Source organism: Lampris incognitus, chromosome 11 (assembly GCF_029633865.1).
Source record: "Lampris incognitus isolate fLamInc1 chromosome 11, fLamInc1.hap2, whole genome shotgun sequence".
Taxonomy (NCBI): domain Eukaryota; kingdom Metazoa; phylum Chordata; class Actinopteri; order Lampriformes; family Lampridae; genus Lampris; species Lampris incognitus.
In genome coordinates, this window is record NC_079221.1 from 38258458 (window position 1) to 38276451 (window position 17994).

Genomic DNA, 17994 nt, shown 5'->3' on the forward strand with positions numbered 1-17994 from the left:
GTCCTTCACATACCACCAAAACAGTTCTGACCTGTCGAAGCATGGACTCTACAAGACCCCTGGAGGTGTCCTGAGGTATCTGGCATCAAAACATTAGCAGCAGACCCTTCAAGTCCTGTAAGTTGCAAGTGGAGCCACCATGGATCGGACTTGTTGGTCCATCACATCTTACAGATGCTCAGTGGGATTGACATCTAGAGAATCTGGAGACCAGGGCAACACCTTGAACACCTTATTATGTTCCTCAAACCATTCCTGAGCAATGTGTTCAGGGTGGCAGGGCGCATTATCCTCCTGAAAGTGGCCACTGCCGTCAGGGCATACGATTACCACGAAGGGGTGTAGCTGGTCTGCTAGTCTACTACTGCTATTAACATTACTAGTAGTGGTGGTGGTAGTGGTAAACTTATTGACACTTTCATGTTGCATTTCACTAAATAGCACTTTAACTCTGATTTAACTTTATTTTGCTATAACTTTCATTTATTTTTTAATTCTTTACTGTATTCTTCTCATTTAATATCTATCTCTTTTGTGTATTTTATGTATTTTATGCCTTTATGTAAGGAACTTTGAATTCCTTTGTGTATGAAATGTAAATCAACTTGCCTTGCCTACTACAACAACTACTACTACTACTTCTACTACTACTATTACTACTACTACTACTACTAACAATAATAATACAACTGCTACTACTACTACTACAATAGTAATAATAGTGTAAACTAGTAATAAGACACGTTAGCCCCTAGATAACGAGTCTGATCCTTTAGCCGAGCGGTTAGTGATGTCGCCTTTTGGTGCAGTACACCCGTATCGAATCCCGCACCGGGCAAGAAAATAACCGGTTACAATAGTAATAATAGTAATATAATAATAATAATACAACTGCTACTACTACTACTATGATAGTAATAATAATAACAATAATAATACAACTGCTACTACTACAATAGTAATAATAGTAATAATAATAATACCTGTGATGGATTGGCGGCCTGTACAGGGTGTCTCCCCGCCTGCTGCCCAATGACTGCTGGGATAGGCTCCTGCATCCCGCGACCCCGGTTGGGATAAGCGGCTTGGATAATAATAATAATAATAATAATAATAATAATAATAATATGTTCCCTTCAACGTTTACCTTAAAATAATCGCCGTGTCGTCCGTGGCTGCGTTCCAGCTCGCGTGAGTCTAACGCTGCCCGGCGCAGCCTTACGCAGCCTGGCGACCGGACTCCCGCAGGACGAGCTGGAACCGGTCCGTCCTCGACGTCCGTGTTTTCGTGTGGGAGGAGCCGGGAGCTCCGCTGATACTGACACGTAAGAGTCCTGCACAACTCCCAAGCAAGAGGCGACAACGTCCCCTTTGACAGGCGTGGATGCGTCCACTCTTCTCCGGCTTCCATGTCTGGCTGAGCCGCGGACGGCAGGCCCTGCTGTTTGGCCCTCGGCGAGCGAAGAGCCACGCGGCACCATGAGGTTTTCAACGCTCGTGTCCGTGCTGAGGCCGGCCGGGCCGGTCGTGATCGGCATTTCGCTGGGCTTCACCTTGAGTTTGCTGAGCGTGAGCTGGGTGGAGGAGTCGTGCTTTGTCGACGGCAAAACGAGCGACGAGGTCGCCTCGGTCGAGGACGGGACTCTGAAGGGAGCCCGTAAACCCAACTCCGTATCGGCGGGCGGCGATGGGGAGACCGAGGAGGATTTTGAGCCCCGGATCGTCCCGTACAATAAACAGGTCCAGCAGAGTCCCCCCAAGAAACTTTTCAGGTCAGTGTTGCACCGCTCCCCCGCCACGAGCCGTCCCCTTCTCGTATTTAGCGAGCGCGCTTCGCTCCGAGACTCGGGATATCTGGCTCACGGGCCACATCACGGTGTGTCACACACGCCACAGTAAGCCCGTTTTATCGGCAAAGTCCGGTCGTTCGTTAGGAATGTGACTGAGTCTAAACGCACACAGTAAAGTAAGTGTTCATCGAGAGAACTAAGGTTAAGAGATTGTAGCGAATTCGGGGGGGACAACGCAACCACAGGAACTGCCGCGGCCGGGAAGCGAACCCGTATCGCCCGCACCGCAGAAGACATCGCTAACCGCTAGACTAAAGGGTCAGACCCGCCAGCCAGCGGCCAGCGTGTCTTCTTATCCATGCACGTTACAATATGCAAAACTGTCTAATAAGTCTAACGGGAAGGTGTGAGCAGCATCAGAGGTGTGTCAGAAGAGTAAGTTATGATAATGTGGCCCTGCTGTGTGTACAGGTTAATAAAGATTAATGAGCCACTTCTGACGTGCTTTCAAAACAGGCTCATGTCGAATTTTAAACCAATGTGGAAAAAAAGTGGACCAACCTGTTCACAAATTGAGAAAACAAAACTTCTCAGATTCTAGAAAAAAAATGTGTGTGTGTGTGTGCGCGCGCGTGCACATTTTGTTTGAAGTACCTGAACGATCCCAGTTTGGAGACACCAGTTCACTTTTTCCTCCCCTCTGCATTCCTTTCCCCCATGATTTAGTCAGACTCTCCCTCAGTGCTTTTTTTTCTTCTTCTCAGTCCAAATTCAGCCCTAACTAACTGGCCCATTTATCCTACTGTCAACAAAGCTTCATTTGCTGAACCAAGCGAGACAGTTTCATTATCCTGATGGAATTCAGCAGCTGTCATTATCAGCAAGGCTGATTCCTGCTGACGTGCAAAAAACCCCAAAAATAATCTGATGAAATGTGTGAAGGCCATTTTCCCTGAAAACTCCTTTTCAGCATTTAATATTATTTCTACATTATTACCAAAATGTTCAAAGACCCCGCAGTGGGCCACGTTTTTGTTGGACACTTTTATTTCCATGGCAGTTTATTAGATGGCTTTCATGATTTCTCTCTTCCCTCTCTCCCCCTCCTTTTTCTTTGTAGATGGACACACATTTATGAGATTTGCTAGCTATCTACACTACTTTAATGTTTTCTGACTTGGTGAGACAGGTCATCTGTTTTCCTCAGAAACAGCTTTGTGGCGTAGGTTAGATCTGAGTCATCCGGATTTCGCATGAAATCTGTCCTTTAACAATAGTTCACATTGTTGGCCTTGGAACACTGACGCAATGCATACCACGGAAAATACATGCGACCTGACTTACACCCCGATAGTATCTCTACAGACCGACTACAGTATAAGTTGCGTCATGTTTTTTCGTGTCTGTTATTTCTGCTGTAAGTACCAGCTTATCAAAACCTGTTTGGTGTATTTTTCAGGGCGAAGTACATCAGCACAGAGCTGGGCATGCGAGAGCCTCTGTTTGTTGGCGTTCTCACATCCAAAAACACCATCAATACACTTGGCGTGGCAGTCAACCGCACCATCAGCCACCACCTGGACACTGTGGTCTTTTTCACCGGCATGCGCAACCGCAAAGTCCCACATGGCATGTCTGTGGTAACCCACGGAGACGAGAGGCTGATATGGAACATGTTCCAGACAATCAAGTACATTCTAGAGCACTACATCGATGAGTACGACTGGTTCTACTTTGTCCAGGACGACACCTACATGGAAGCTGACCGCGTCAAGGCCCTGGTCAGTCACCTGAGCATGGACCGGGAGCTGTTCATGGGCAGCCCCGAGGAGTTCATTGGTGGTGAGATGGAGGGGAGGTACTGCTACGGAGGCTTCGGGTACCTTCTCTCGCGTACCCTGCTGCTGCGGCTGCAGCCCTTCCTGGAGAACTGTAGGAATGACATCCTCAGTGCCAGGCCCGATGAGTGGCTCGGAAGGTGCCTCATTGACTACGCCAACACCAACTGTGTCGATGAGCATGAGGTAGGTCTGCTGTATTGGTGTTGTCCAGGAGGAACACAATAATAACCTGATCATTTACGCTGTCGTATTTTTCTTTTTCTATTTTTTTTTTCCAAGACCATTGGCACCTTTTTTGGTCTGAAGTTAGATGCCTTTTCAAAGGGTGCACAATTAATCGCTATCAGCCAATATTTGCTTAAAGTTGTGTTATCAGTATCGGGACAGTTATCAAAATTATGTCTGATATGATGATGCATTTATTAAGTGCCGACGACAGGCGTTGATGGAAGGACAAGGCACGCTACCCACTAAGAAATGTCTGCAGTGTGGGCTATTTCTCTTTCAATGTGACTGTCACTAGTCTATTTTGGTTAATGTCTAGCTTCATGTGCATTTCTAAAAACTTTTTGTGATAATTGAAGCGAGCAGATGTTCTCCTTTTGATATTTACAACCAATAGTTTTCACTTGAGGTGGAAGTGTGATAGTCAGCATTTTAAAGAGAAGCTTCCAGGATCGACCTGTTGGAGAACATCCGTAACAGAAGATGTTGTGCCAAAATAAATGTTATGTATTTTCTCCATTGAAGTTTAGGTAATTTGTGCTCATCCTCCAGTGATTGCAGACACTTGGAAACTGTGTAATTTTTAGTAGTAAATTCGAAAGGTACTAGTAAAGACTAGTACTAGTAAAGCAGTATTTTTTTTTAGATGTTTGCATCTGCACCAAGCATCACAGTTACAGGTACACTCCACTGGTGTTAACTAAGACACACGGTGGTGGTATTGCAATGAAATGATCTGTATTAGTATTGAATGAAAAGACCATGGAAATGATCACTGATGGGATATCAGGATATTGACAAAAAAATCCAACATTGTGAATCCTTCCTTTGGGCCACCTTGTGCTCTGATTGTAGATGCTACTTTCAGAAAGCCAAAAATCTCTCATTTCAGTAATTCACACAATTCATAATCTGTAAAAAATTTTTTTGTTTTGTTTGCAGGAGTTGTATTGTGTAGGAGCTCATCAGTGGAATTACTTGGGTTGCTGAAAGAATGTCTTTCTGGAGGTCATGTCACTCAGGAGCATGATAGGCGTTCAGTGGGCGTTTTGAATGTAAACGGCGGTCAACTATCACAACGCAAACTGCCATTTTAACTCTGGGACTATGCTGTCAAGTGACCATCAACTATAACACCAATGGTGGTGCAGATATGGACAATGTCTGTATTTAGAGCAGATTTCTGACGTTGTCCTTCTAATCCAGACATTGCTTGGGATAGGTAACCAGGTCAGTGCAGCACTACTGAGTTTAGCCTTGGCCAGGTTCAATGGTGTGAAAATCCCTTGTGAGTCAACACGGCCTACTCATGTAATGTCATTACCATTGAAGGTCAAACAATCCCCATGGAGGCCTGGTCTGTCCTATAACCTGTTCATGCTACAGCCTCATGGGGGGGGGATACATATGGGGTAGTTTGCTTAATCCAGGCTTTTCCACAGTTCTAATCAGTTCAAGTCAACTCCAGTTTGGAGCATTTGGCAAAAACAATATTTGACAGTATTGTTTTTAAAAATGATTACAGAGAATACAGCAAATGAATTACAAACATGCACCAATGGGCGGCATGGTGGCCCAGTGGTTAGTGCTGTTGCCTCACAGCAATAAGGTTCCTGGGTTTGAACCCCAGGCCACCCCAGGTCCTTTATGTGTGGAGTTTGCCTGTTCTCCCCGTGTCTGTGTGGGTTTCCTCTGGGTGCTCCAGTTTCCTCCCACCATCAAAAAGACATGCATGTTAGGGTTAATGCTCCTGTCTGTGCCCCTGAGCAAGGCAATGGAAAGAACTGGAGTTGGTCCCCAGGCGCTGCAGCTGCCCACTGTTCCTATACAATAGGATGGGTTAAATGCAGAGAGCACATTTTCATTGTAACCTGCAATGACAAAATAAAGTGGCTTTCATTCATTCATTCAATGTTGATCCAACATGTTACCTTGATAGCCCCCCTCCATATAGCTTAAAGGAAATGATCAGTATAGGATACTCTCACATAACCCTTGTCTCATACATACAGTACAAAGAGCCATCTGGGCCTTGATTACTTCATGCTGTCATGTCTCAGATTTCTGTTTGCATGGTGCCTCTGGTTTCTGAGCTGTGGCCAGGAGTTGGAGTAGGAAACCATCTTGTTTACCAGCTAGAAATGCAGAGAGCGTTGCTTGGTCATCAGTGTAGCGGGCCAGAAGAACTCCAGCGGAGTTCCTCCCCTGCAGAGGGAGAAGTAAGGGAAAAGTCAAAAGAGAGACTCGGGACGGCAGAAGGAAAAAGAAAACACTTTTCACTGCACCTTGTTTGCCTCGTGGCTCGAGCTTCAAGTGCCTAGTGATGACAGTCAGATAAGAACATCCCTTTGTCCAAGAGTGCTCCTAAAGATGGTTAACTGTTGGCAAACATTTGCAAGCTGTTGTGAGCTCCTCTCTCAGTCAAACAGTGATTTAATTCTTTGATCTTTTAATAGCAGGATTGGACTGGATTCACTTTTTTTAAATCACTCAAGCTGCTTAGATGGTTTTACTCTCTTCTAGCTTACCTCATTGTGTCTTCAAGGGCTGTTCTATTCATGATAACTACTGCACTTCATCGATCATGATTTTCAACACGGATCACTTTCTACTGTGTGTATAGATCTATATAGATGGTAGGGAGATAACACTCCCATTTGTAGCCATAACACTGAGCTGTCTTCTGTGTATCTCTGAAATACCACTGAAATCGTGTAGTATTTGTTGTCATGGGCAATCTGTGAAATGTGAAAACTTACATCCTGGTTTGCTGACAGGCTGCATTCATTGTATAAGAAAATGCGAATGACAGTGCTACTTAAACAAACCCAACTCAGAAAAAGTGGGGACGGTATGGAAAATTCAAATAAAAAAAAGAAATCAGTGATTTCTAAATTTACTTTGACTTGCAGATAGTATTAAGACAAAATATTTCACGTTTTTTCTGGTCAACTTCATTTCATTTGTAGATATATGCATCCATTCCTGCCATTGAGGCCTGCAACACATTCAAAAAAAATTTGGGATGGGGGCAGTTTAGAGCCAGTAATGAGGTAAAATATTTAAACCATGATGCAATTTGAAATAGGTGATGTCAACAGGCGATTGTAATCACGATTTGGTACAAAAGCAGCATCCAGGAAAGGCCTAGTCCTATAGGGGTGGAGATGGCCAGTTTGCCAACAAATGCCTGAGAAAGTTATTGAAATGTTTAAAAACAATGTTCCTCAAAGAAAGATGGGAAGGGATTTGGATATTTCACCCTCTACGGTGCATAACGTAATTAAAAGATTCAAGGAATCTGGAGGAATTTCAGTGCGTAAAAGGGCGAGGGTGCAAACCTAAGCTGAATAAACGTGCTCGCCAATCCCTCAAACGCCACTGCATCAACACCCATCATTCATCTATAGGTGATATAACCTGGTGGGCTCAGGATTAGTTTGACAAACCTTTGTCAAGCACTACAATATGTAGTTACATCCACAAATGCCAGTTAAAACTCGGCTGTGCCAAAATGAAGCCTTATATGAACCATGTCCAGAAGCATCGTTGACCTCTCTGGTCTCGCAGGCATCTGGGATGGACCATCACACAGTGGAAATGTGTATCGTGATCAGACGAGTCAGTATTTCAGGTCTCTTCTGGAAGAAATGGACGCTGTGTGCTCTGGACCAAAGAAGAAAAGGACCATCCAGACTGTTAACCAGCATCAAGTCCAAAAGCCAGGACCTGTCATGGTGTGGCAAAGGTAATTTACACTTCAGTGATGGCGCCATTACTGCTGAAAAGTACATGGAGATTTTGGAGCAACAGAAGCTGCCTTCAAGATGGCATCTTTTCCAGGGACGCCCACGCATATTTCAACAAGACAATGCAAAACCACATTCTGCACACGTGACAAAGGCATGACTGCAGAAGAAGAGGGTGCTGGTTCTGGACTTGCCTGCCTTCAGTCCTGACATGTCCCCAATTGAGAATGTGTGGCGTAACGCAAAATGCGACAAAGAAGACCCTGTGCTATTGCACACCTTAAGTCTTGTTTGCAGGAAGAACGGGACAACGTTATACCTGAAACACTTCATCACTTGGTGTCCTCAGTCCCCAAACCTTTTTTAAATGAGGTGAAAAGGAATGGCAGCATTACAAAGTGGTAAATACTTCTCTGCCCCAATATTTTTTTTAAATATGTTGCAAGAATCAAAATTGAAATGTTTATTTTGGGGGAAAAAATTAAAAAATTAAAAAAACCAAAACAACAAAATTCGAGGCAAAACATAAAATAATGTGCTGTTGTATGGTTTTCAATGTAATACAGGTCAAAAGATAATTTACAAATCACCGTTTTCAGCTTTAATATCAATTTAACATACCATCCAAACTTTTTCTGATTAGGGGTTGTCGATGTATAATGTAGTGTTGTTATATTTCTGTTTAATTTAGCATTCCACATTTAGCGTTTTCACATTTCAAGGGGTTATCATCCAGCGATGTTACGGTTGAACAGTTTCGGCAGCATTTCAGAGACACGCAGAAGACTGCTCAGTAGTATGGCTGCTAATTAGTGTTATCCCTACAACATACAAATAGAGATAATGTTGGAAATTGTGATTGTTTCCCTATGAGATGGAATGAAGATGGTGGCGTGAAGTCACGTTTGCAGCAGTCTCACCCAGTACCGGTGTGGGAAGATGGCGGCGTGAATTCACGTTTGTGGCAACCTCACCCAGTACCATCCATGACGTAGTGTCTTTGTCCACGTTTGCGTCTCAGTTTTGTCTTCATTTGACGGCTGGAAGAGCTGGCACTGGATCGGCTGGGAGAGCTTGGTTTGCTGCGTCCTGTGGGCCCAGGGACCACAGCTCTGCCCGGAGCTGTGCCCGAAAAGGATACACCGAGGGCAGCCGGACAGGACGCGGAAGCGGGGCAGGCTAAGCTAACTGCTAGCCCATGCAGACCTCACCTGGCATTGACTGTGGTGTTTTTGGTGTCATCGTGTGGAGTGCGGGGAGGTGTATCGAGGATGTCTGACTGGGAGAGCTGGCGTTGGATCGGCTGAGCTAGCCTTGTCTGCTGCGTCCTGTGGCCCCAAGGACCATGGCCCCTGCCCACAGCTGTGCCCAAAGAGGTCACATTGAGGGCGGTCTGACAGGACACAGAAGCAGGGCAGGCTAAGCTAACTGCTAGCCCATGCAGACTGGCAGTTCCAACAGTCATCCTGGCTGGCGTTCCTTCCCTTTGACAGTGATTTTTTTAAAAAAATTTTTTAGTTTGGATATATGTGTTAGTTTGAATGTGTGTTTTTGTAGTTCTTGTAGTTGTCTTGTAGTTCTTGTAGTTTTTGTCTTTGTGTTGCACTGCCGTGGGCTAGGGGAAATGACAAAAGTGTTCCTGATTCCTGTTACAAGGTTCTTGTCTCCAAGTTCCTCACTTTTTTTTTTCCTCACCATTTTAACTAGAAGCTTTGTGTGCTGCAGTTTTTCCATATTTTCACAGGTAAAATTCTTTTAGGGGGGCGTCCAGGTAGCATAGCGGTCTATTCCGTTGCCTACCAACACGTAGATCGGCAGTTCAAATCCCTGTGTAACCTCCGGCTTGGTCGGGTGTCCCTACAGACACAATTGGCTGTGTCTGCGGGTGGGAAACCGGATGTGGGCATGTGTCCTGGTCGCTGCACTAGCACCTCCTCTGGTCGGTTGGGGCCCCTATTTGGCGGGGAGGGGTAACTGGGGGGAATAGCGTGATCCCCCCACGCGCTACGTCCCCCTGGCGAAACTCCTCACTGTCAGGTGAAAAGAAGTGGCTGGTGTCTTCACATGTATCGGAGGAGGCATGTGGTAGTCCGCAGCCCTCCCCGGATCAGCAGAGGGGGTGGAATAGCAACCGAGACGGCTCGGAAGGAAGAGTGGGGTAATTGGCCATGTACAATTGGGGAGAAAAAGGGGGAGAAATCCAGAAAAAAAATCTTTTAGAATTGCTTATCTCTAGCTTTATGTAAAATTTTGAGTTTATTAGTTTCCAGAATTGAATTGCTGGTTTTGAGCTTGACCAAAACATTGTCAGCACATTTTGCCGTTGGGTATCGTGCAGCTTATTCTGTTCTCAGAAAATAGATTTTCCACCATACATGTTCAAACTTCTGCTATCCACAGCATGGATATTGGCCCATATAAAATATTTTTCTGACATGCAAAATTTGTACTTTGAATTCAAGAGCTCTGTTTTTCAATTTATCCTTTGTATTCAAGAGCTCTGTTTTTCTTCTTAGGGGCTTCGGTACTACCACTATGAGCTGGGCAAGAACTCTGATCCAAGTAAAGAGGAGAATGAGCATTTCAGAAATGCCCTAACTGTCCATCCAGTGTCTGACCCTGAACAGATGTATCGGCTACACAAGCACTTCACCGAGATAGAGCTCCAGAAAACCTACGATGAGATCGCTAAACTACAGGTAAACTGAGGTCCGGTGTCAAAAACCTTTTTCATTTTTTTCAATGACCAAACCCTAGATCCTTCTGTTTGTCTCCAGTTTGAATTCCCTATTGCATCACTATTGGCAGTCTACCTATTATGTGCTTACATTAGACATGACATATAACATGTAATCATGATATGATTACTACTTAGTGCTCAAAGATGCCGGTAGGTTGACACACATGTATCTGCCAGCTGCTGACTCTTGTAAGAAACTAAAGCAAGTGTATGGTAAAATTAGAAAAAGTAAAAATGTAAAGGTATGTTCGAAACAAACCTGTCTAGGATTTTAATCTTTTTTTTTAACTTAATGGTCAAGTCAATTTTATATGTATAGGTTAAGGTCTGACCACTGAATTGGAAATGGTATTATAATACTATTCTCATGTTTCCCCAGGCAGAAATAAGGAATGTGAGTGTGGTTGCATTTGATGGCAACCGAAGTGCTCAGTGGCCAGTGGGGATCAATCCGCCCTTCGAACCCAAAAATCGGTTCGAAGTTCTGAAGTGGGAATACTTCACAGAAGAGCAGATCTATTCATGCGTTGATGGTGCTCCCAAGTGTGATTTAAATGGGGTAGATAAGCTGGATGTGGCTGACATTATTGACATCGCCATGGGAGAGCTGAACAAGAAGTACAAGCCTGTCCTGCATCTTAAGAAGCAACAGCTGATAAATGGTTACAGGCGCTTCGACCCCACCAGAGGCATGGAGTACACCTTAGATCTGCTGCTGGAAGTGGTCAACCAGAAAGGCCACAGCCGCTCTCTCACCAAGCGGGTCCACCTGGTGCGACCTTTGAGCCGGATAGAGATTATCCCAATGCCCTATGTCACTGAGGCCACGAGAGTTCACGTCATTATACCATTGACTTTTCAGGACCGAAGCTACGTGAGCCATTTCCTAGAAGTGTTTGCCTCAAATGCCTTTGAAACAAGTGAAAATGCCATCTTGACGTTTTTGTTTATTTATGACCCAGTGGAGGCGCAGCAAGTCAACCAGAATGATATATTTGCCAGCGTCAAGGCTCAAATTAACACCTACGAACGCAAGTACCCCACAATAAAGATCCCATGGATCAGTGTCAAGACGGAGACCCCATCCCAAATCAAGTTCATGGACATCATCTCAAAGAAGCACCCAGTGGACACACTCTTCCTCCTAGCAAGTGTCAACACCAATGTCAACACAGAGTTCCTGAACCGCTGCCGCATGAACTCCATCAACAACTGGCAGGTGTTCTTCCCCATCCACTTTCAGGACTACAACCCTGAGGTGGCCTACCAAAACCAGCCGCCCCCTGCCACGGTTGACTTGGTCAAGGACGCGGGCCACTTTGACCGCAGCTCATTCGAGGAAGCATGCTTCTACAACTCTGACTACATGGCAACGCGCACCCGGATGTCCTCCGACGTCCAGGAGAACGAGGAGATTCTGGAGACTTTGGACATATATGACATGTTCGTCAAGTACTCCGTTCTCCACGTGTTCCGAGCCGTTGAGCCGGCGTTGCATCAACCGTACCGGTACCAGGCCTGTAACCCGCGGCTCAGCGAGGACATCTATCACAGGTGTGTCCAGAGCAACCTGGAGGGTCTGGGGTCGCGGTCCCAGCTTGCTATGTTGCTCTTTGAACAAGAACAAGGAAATAGTACTTGAAAAACACCTCAAGAGACCCCATGCGCCTGTGTGGTTTTTCAAATGGATGTCGAAGGCATTGTCCTGTTTTTTTTTGGTTTTTTTTGTATGTTTTTTATTTGGTGTGAATTAATGAATGCAGTATGCTCCCAGTGGCTCCTTTTGCAAAATGTTTACAGTCAATGAGCTTTCCCACACAGAATGGGTGCTGGTAACAAACATGTTTTGATTTTTAAACTGTTCATCTGAATCTAAACCTTTGGGTATGATTCCCTGGACGTCCATTGTTATATTGCACCACAATTTGTCTGTACTTGTAAACTATGGCATTGACTCATTCAGTTTTGCTGATTTGGTCATTTTCCAAAGCACATCTCCATATATGTGCCTTTGTAGAAAAGAAAAAAAAACTTTTAATTGTATTGCTGGTCCCAGCTTGGTTTTGTAGTTATAATTAGGGTGGGAAGGTTGTGCAATCCCAACTTTCCAGGAGATGTGCAAAAACATGTATTTCCTTTCTGAATTTCCCAATTCTTGCAACAGGTGATTATCAGATGTGGGTGGGCTGACACTATCTGAGGGTCGCTCTGGTCGAACCCTGGTATTCAGCAGGGGGGAGGGGTTTATAGTGGATTTGCGTTCCACTTGGTGAGTGCAGTGGAGCACTTCCGCCGAGCGTTGGTACTGGTCTGTCTTTAGATCCAATATGACATTATTCCTTATTGCTGGTTATTATCGTATGTACCACAGGTATGCTGACCAGAAAAAAAAGAGAAAAAGCTGTTGGTGTATTTCCGGAGGTGTATGTGGTGCTGAGGTAGCTAGAATGCGGTTTGCAGTTCAACCCTCCTTTTGGGTCACTTGTAATAATAGCATATTGATCGCCATCCACACAGTATTTCGATCTCACACGAGGGGGGTGCTGCCTCTGTACAGGGCTGTGTTTAATGTATTCAGAGGTCATAGGTGAGAACCGGTGTTCCCGGGTAAATCGGTAACGTGTAATTAAAATTAATTTTTCTCCCATGACTTTGGTAGCAATTCAAATAGAAGGCAAAGGAGAGGTGAGAGGAACGGCGGTCGGCCCTTTTGAATATTTCTGGTCGTTGTCCCAGTACGTCATAGTTTGTTTGTTTTTGTTTAGTTTTTTAAGAGAGAAATGGTACTTTACACACAGGATTGGCTGAGACCAGAATGTTATTTTTGTGCTAATTGAGATTAAGAATGTAATTTTTATAATGGCATGCGTTACATGAATGTTGTCTGCCCGTCACAAACAAATGAGATTTTTCTTTACTTTTTTTTGTTTTGTTTTTTTTGCCAATGTCACCTTTTCGGCCGTGTATTATTATTATTTTTTCTATTATTATTCTAAAAATCATTAGACATTTTGGACTCTGAATAGTATTTCCATAAATTATTGTATGGTATGGTGGTCCCGTATCTTGGGTATGGTGGTCCTCTGTCTGTGCTGTTCGAGGAATAGTTCTCTCTCTGTCAGTAAACCGCGGAGAGGCCTTTTCTGCGGAATATAGGAGCAGTGGACGTCACAGGTTCTGCGCCACCTGCGGTATCGGTGTAACGTGCAATACTGTACAGGTGACGTAATTGGATAGGTGTCCAATCGAGGACAGGACTTAGCGTTCATTGACGTGTGCTTCAAGTACAAGTTATAAACAATATTTATATAGAAGTCTTATGCGTAACACTGTCTGCCATGTTGCTTAAATTAATGTACCGTCTCGTTTGTTTCCAGTACATTATAGGTGGACCGCATTTACTGTATCTTGCCCATGTAAACACACACAAGACACTTTCACCATGAACTGAATGCAAGAAATTGTGGTGGTCCTTTTTTGCAAGGCTGGCAATACATTCTGCCGTGGAATAAACAGTAATTTCCAAGAAGGCTAACAAAGGGAAATGTTAATTACTAAGATTATGCGTTTGAGGCGTTCGCCTTCCCATAATGCATGTGATGAGATTTTTAAGCACAGTGTGATAACGGATATGGTTGTTCCCCCGGATGGTAACGTCAAAGCTGAACACATTTTAAGGCATTTTCTGGTTCCTCTCCATGTCTTCATGTATCCGGCCAATTACCCCACTCGTCCGAGTGATCCCGGTCGCTGCTCCACCCCCTCTGCCCATCCGGGGAGGGCTGCAGACTACCACATGCCTCCTCCGATACATGTGGAGTCGCCGGCCACTTCTTTTCACCTGAGAGTGAGAAGTTTCACCGGGGGGGGGCATAGAATGTGGGAGGATCACACTATCCCCCCCCCCCAGAGGAGGCGCTAGTGGCAGCAACCAGGACACATAACCCACATCCGGCTTCCCACCCGCAGACACGGCCAATTGTGTCTGTAGGGAAGTCCGACCAAGCCAGAGGCAACACGGGGATTCGATGGTAGGCAACGGAATAGGCCGCCACGCCACCCGGAAGCCCCCGTGGGACAATATTTGATATTTTCTTTTCTCAAGTGTGAGAAGTGGAAGGCCCAGATTATCCTTTTAAAATCATCTGAAGTCGTTTGCACTGACCTTGCCCTGTTGGGAATGAGAGTGAAAGTGATCTGTGATGAACTCCTCATCACGGATCAGTGCTTTAAACGGAGGGACCGTCGCCGGTCGAGCGTTTCATCAGGACCGATTGAAACTGGACAACAGATTCAGAGTGATTATGATCAAATGGAAGTTTCCGAGACATTTTTTTCTTTTTTTTTTTGTAGATCTACAAGTATTTTGTTTATGGCTTTATTTACATAGCGCTGAATATGTCTCGCTGATGCCAGGTTAAACACACAACTGCTTTGTAGTGTTGCATTTCTTACAGTAAATATTTTGTCATGTTACAGTGAGGGTTATTTAAAATGTATCTGGTTAGGCGTCATTAATCATTCCACCAGTAAAGTCAGTGTTGCACCACACAGTAACTACTACAACTAATGGTAAATAATCCAAATCATCTTAACCAACAGCCGCCGGCAAATACAGACATGGTTCTGCTCTCTTTCTGTTTGTGTTTGGGTGGATGTGTTAGTATTTTGTAAAAGCAATTACTATAAATAGGTGCTAATTTTACCAGAGCGGTTATTTATCTTATTCACGTAATGATTTGACCTGATGTCACCCACGCAGCCCGTGTTTTGAGCTGTTCTGGACCCGACACGCTCAATTCACCCGCATACTGAAAATGTTTAATGAACTGTGAATTTTAATGATAAAATAAAAAGAATATTTAATTGTATCGACCCGCTTTCAGCTTCCATCATTTTGCTTGTACTTACAGAATCCACTTTGTCCTTTAGGTGTCAGCAGAACAGCATTTATACACAGGTCCTGCACCGGCCTGCAGGCCGCTGCGTACAGGGATTGTGTATGGAAAAATAGGGCTGCATCAGTTTTACTGGAAGTTGTCACGGCTTATCTTGCAGTCTCGACGTCACCGTTCCTCTGTGGTGGAGGGAAGGGAAGGCGTGCAGGGCCTCGGTGTCCACGGGCCAGGCCCATTCCCAACGTCTGGGTCGGCTAAAAACAGGGAAATCACTGCAGAAGTAATTACAGCGTTAGTATTCCAGGGGTCCATATGCAGTACCCTGAAGCACGCTGTAAACCACATAACTACAGAGCAGCTGCGAGCTAATTGTATGTCATTATTTTGCACTTGGTTTCACATGTGATCCCAGGACTTTCTCCTCCCACATGGGCAGGCCGGCAGCTCACAGTGTCGACAGAAGACGGCACAATCCCAACAGACGTATGACCCGTCCAGCTTCACACTACAGCCGTTTACACACTGCGTTGGGAAAACTCCAAAGGATGACGTGCTCTTTTTTTCCGGAGGGGGTGGGGGTTTGGGGTGGGGATTTTCTTTCTCCCTTTTTTCTCCTCAATTGTATTTGGCCAATTACCCTACTCTTCCAAGCCGTCCCGGTCGCTGCTCCACCTCGTCTGCCGATCCGGGGAGGGCTGCAGACTACCACATGCCTCCTCCGATACATCCCAGATAGCATCGGGATGTGGGCCACTTCAGGCAATTTATGCGGCACTGATGGCCATCTTCTGGCCCTGCCAAAATGGATGTGAACCTGAAGTGGCCCACATGTATAATGGCAAATATGGCCCAAATATGCCAAATCAAATGTGACCTTTTTTGGCAAAGATGCGGCACTCTCGGCAACATATAATCTGGATGTGACCCTGAAGTGGCCCGTGTGGTAAATAGTGACTATGTCCCAAATATCACAAAACAAATACGGGCCACCTTTGGCAAATATGTGGAGTCGCCAGCCGCTTAATTTCACCTGACAGTGAGGAGTTTCACCAGGGGGACGTAGCGCGTGGGAGGATCACGCTATTCCCCCCCAGTTCCCCCTCCCCCCCGACCAGGCGCCCCGACCGACCAGAAGAGGCGCTAGTGCAGCGACCAGGACATGTACCCACATCCGGCTTCCCACCCACAGACACGGCCAATTGTGTCTGTAGGGACGCCTGCCCCAGCCGGAGGAAACACGGGGATTCGAACCAGTGATCTCCGTGTTGGTAGGCAACAGAATAGACCACTACGCTACCGGGATGCCCCATCCATCCATCCATCCATTACCCGAACCGCTTATCCCGCTCTCAGGGTCGTGGGATAATGGAGCCTATCCCAGCAGTCATTGGGCGGCAGGTGGGGGAGACACCCTAGACAGGCCACCAGGCCATCACACAGGGCCGACACACACACACACACACACACACACACACACACATTCATACCTAGGGACAATTTGGTACGGCTGATCAGCTGACCTACACGTCTTTGGGCTGTGGGAAGAAACCAGAGCCCCTGGAGGAAACCCACGCAGACACGGGGAGAACATGCAAACTCCACACAGAGGATGAACCGGGATGACCCCCAAGGTTGGACTATCCCGCGGCTCGAAACCCAGGACCTTCTTGCTGTGAGGCCACCGCGCTAACTACTGTGCCACCGTGCCGCCCACCCGGACACCCCATGTTTGTAAAAAGTGAGCAAGGCCTGTCAGGCTTCTCTGTCGTCTAATGTATTTTGCTCACCATCCTCTTCCTCACTTCTGCCACACGCCTCCCCACATTTGACCTTGAACACGCTGCACTTGCATCTCTAAGCCTGTAAAATGATTTTCTCTTTTATTGTAATGAGGTGACGTTGCAGTAAGTGGCACTCAGGAGAGAAATAAATAAATGAATAAACGTAATGCGGTGGGGTAGCTTTGCAGGAAGCAAACAGAATTCAACACGGGTAAGAAGTGAAGCTGGCTCTGGATGTATGAGGCAGGGGTGTACCAATCTAAACTTTAATAGTCGTTGTATTTACCATAACATTTATAAAATGTGTTCTAACAGAGGAAAACAGTCACAAGATTCGACTTCTGTACAAAATGTAAGCATCCCGTGTTGCTGGAACAAATCACTTCCATTTGTGTCAACCAAATTGCTTTTTGACTTTGAGACCTTGACAGCCAGTTGTGTCAGCCTTGCGCTGATGTGTTAGCCTTCCTCTTTGCTTTGTGCACAACATTCATCTTCAAAAAGACAAAAACGGAATACAAACTCAATATTGCTGAAAGGCTGAACTCGGTGTGATGTTTGTCGACATATAATATGCAAACTGGCGTCGCAGAAAGAGAATGTGTGTCGTAGCTGAAAGAGATGGACCGAAAACAACGGGAGCGGTGGGCCAAGCGGTAAAAGTGGGTTAAGCTATTCTGAGGATGAGGAGGCCTCCTCCGTGTGCCGCAGCACAGACAGACAGGCAGGCAAGCCCACCAATTTGTTGCACAGCATGTTGCATGTGGTTGCAAAAAAGTAATAAAAAAAATCAACCATCATCTGGAACATCTATGTCAGAGGCTTTGGGTACTCTGCTGGCCAGGTCATGAGGTACGACACAGCCGGGACACAGGGACGGCTAGGATAAGAAATAAAAATAAAGAAAGAAGCTTTCTATGAAGGCTTAAGGCTTTGACTACAAACAAAGCTTTTCCATGGCTAATGCAGC

General features: G+C 45.5%; 1 protein-coding gene across 1 annotated transcript; it reads left to right on the forward strand.

The window, feature by feature from the left end:
• Positions 1–1367: 1367 nt before the first annotated feature.
• Positions 1368–11987, forward strand: chpfa (chondroitin polymerizing factor a). Its single transcript, XM_056289790.1, has 4 exons — positions 1368–1772; positions 3250–3814; positions 10122–10304; positions 10725–11987. The coding sequence occupies exons 1-4, from the start codon at positions 1480–1482 to the stop codon at positions 11985–11987; spliced, it is 2304 nt and encodes a 767-aa protein (XP_056145765.1). The 5' UTR covers positions 1368–1479.
• Positions 11988–17994: the final 6007 nt, after the last annotated feature.